General features: G+C 63.7%; 1 protein-coding gene across 1 annotated transcript; it reads left to right on the forward strand.

Moving 5' to 3' along the window:
- The first annotated feature begins 382 nt into the window (after window positions 1-382).
- LOC123934502 (melanoma-associated antigen 8-like) lies at window positions 383-1,634 on the forward strand. Its single transcript, XM_045994652.1, has 2 exons — window positions 383-436; window positions 612-1,634. Exons 1-2 carry the CDS (start codon window positions 428-430, stop codon window positions 1,632-1,634), a joined length of 1,032 nt encoding a protein of 343 aa, XP_045850608.1. The 5' UTR covers window positions 383-427.
- Window positions 1,635-2,220: the final 586 nt, after the last annotated feature.

A 2,220-nucleotide genomic window follows, 5' to 3' on the forward strand; every position in this document is an offset into this window, starting at 1 on the left:
CCTGGAGTCAAGATATAGACAGAGGGTTGCACCCATCCAGTATAGACGGAACCCCACGATTGGCCATCCCTGGAGATCCGTGACAAGCCCTGTAGACCTAGGGCAGGCCGGGCCAGATGTGGGCCCCCTCGCTTTCCTTCCATGGAGGCTTAGGGTTGCGTGGTCTTGCTGGGACCCTTTGGCCTCTGGGCCAAGTGGGGGTGGGGCTTAGATCCTGGCAGGGGGAAGAAGTCCCCTGAGAGGCCAAGGAGGGGACCGCCCAGCCTGCACGGGTGGCAAACTCAGTGAGTCTGACCCAGCCCTCCTGTGTGCCCTGGGCCCTGGGGCTGTGCTCCAAGTCTGTACCCTGAGGTGCCTCCTTTTCTCCCCCAGGGGCGTCTAGAAGGGGCTGTTGAGCCCTCGGTGTGAGGCAGGAGTCCGTGAGGTCATGGCGCAGGTGAGTGCCAGTGGTGAAGGGAAGGTGCTTACTCTGAGCCTGGAGCCAGGGCCTCGCCTCGCCCCTCCCCACCTAGTGGGGGGCCCTGGGCACCCGGGGCCCCTTGCCAGCTCTGGGACTTCCGGGCCTCTGCTGGCTGGGCTGCACCTGAGGAGCCGCCCACATGTGCCTTCAGGTTCAGCCCGACACCGACGCCATGCCCCTGGGTCAGAGGAGTGAGCTGTGGAAGCTGGAGGAAGACCGAGGACCGGGACCAGGCCAGGGCCTGGAGGAGGCACAGCAGTGCGGGGCTGGGGGTGTGGAGGCCCTACCTCCCTCCTCCGCCTCTGCCTCCTCCCAGTCCACCGTCCCTTCCCTATCCTGCTCTGCCCTGTCTCTGGGCCCCCTGGAGGAGGAGTCTGCTGCTGGGACCCCGAGTCCTCCCCAGAGCCCTCAGAGGGCCTGCCCCTCGCCCGTGGCCGTGGCAGCCACTGCCTGGAGCCAGCCCGACCAGGGCTCCAGCAGCTCAGATGAGGAGGGGTCCAGCACCCAGGAGGAGTCCGAAGAAGCCGAGCCCTGGCTCTCAGACATACAGCAGGAGAAGGTGGCTGACCTGGTGGGGTTCCTGCTCCTCAAGCATCTGACCAAGGAGCCGACCAGCCTGGCGGAGATGCTGGAGATCGTCGGCGAGGAGGAGCGGGACGCCTTCCCAGGGATCCTGGGCCAGGCGTCCGAGTGCATGCGGCTGGTGTTCGGCGTGGAGGTGAAGGAGGTGGACCCCAGCGAGCACTCCTACGTCCTGGTCACCGTCCTGGGCCTCACCTGCGATGCGATGCTGAGCGGTGACCAGGGCCCGCCCAAGACCGGCCTCCTGGTGGTGCTCCTGGGGGTGATCCTCCTGGCGGGCGACCGTGCCCCCGAGGAGGTGGTGTGGGAAGCTCTGGGGGTCATGGGGGTGTATGCCGGCGAGGAGCACATCATCTACGGGGAGCCCCGGGGGCTCCTGACCAACGTCTGGGTGCAGGAAGGGTACCTGGAGTACCGGCAGGTGCCCGGCAGTGACCCTGCCCGCTACGAGTTCCTGTGGGGTCCCAGGGCCCATGCGGAAACCAGCAGGTTGCAAGTGCTGGAGTATTTGCTGAGGGTCCATCCCAGGCTGCCGGTTTCCACCCTGGCCCCGTCTGAAGAGGCTGTGAGCGATGAGGAAGAGGGGGCCTGAGCCCCAGGGGCGGCTGTGGTGCAGTCCCGGCTCTGGCGGGGTCGGCAGCTTGTCCTGCGGGGTGCTGGGCGTGAAGTGAGGCCGTTTCTTGGTTCTTCCCTGTTTGTGTGTGTGTGTGTGTGTGTGTGTATGTGCGTGGGTGAAGAGAGAGTCCTGCGAGTTCTAAGCAGTGCAGGGCCAGGGAGGTTTGGAGGAAAATGCAGGACAAAGAGCCTCCTTTGGGAGTGTGGGAGGCGGTTCCCTGCGATGCCTCCCACCTGCAGAGCAGGTGTCTCTGGTGAGCTCTCCAGGGGCTTTCCTTTGGGTAGGAGGTTTCATTTGCTTCAGCTGCTGAGTGTGTGAGTGACATCCCCCCACAGCGTTTGAACTTACCCAGTTCAAGAGTTAGGAGTTTTGTCATGCCCCGGGGCCGTCTGGGGGGCTCCATTTGTTAAACTTCTGCCTTTAGCTCTGGTCAGGAGCTCAGGATCTTGCGATCTAACCCCACATCGGGCTCCCTGCTCAGTGGGGCCTGTTTCTCCCTCTCCCTCTCTGTTTCTTGAATAAATAAATATCTTTAAGCAAAAAGGATTTTTGCCATGTCCTA

Source organism: Meles meles, chromosome X, assembly GCF_922984935.1.
Source record: "Meles meles chromosome X, mMelMel3.1 paternal haplotype, whole genome shotgun sequence".
Taxonomy (NCBI): domain Eukaryota; kingdom Metazoa; phylum Chordata; class Mammalia; order Carnivora; family Mustelidae; genus Meles; species Meles meles.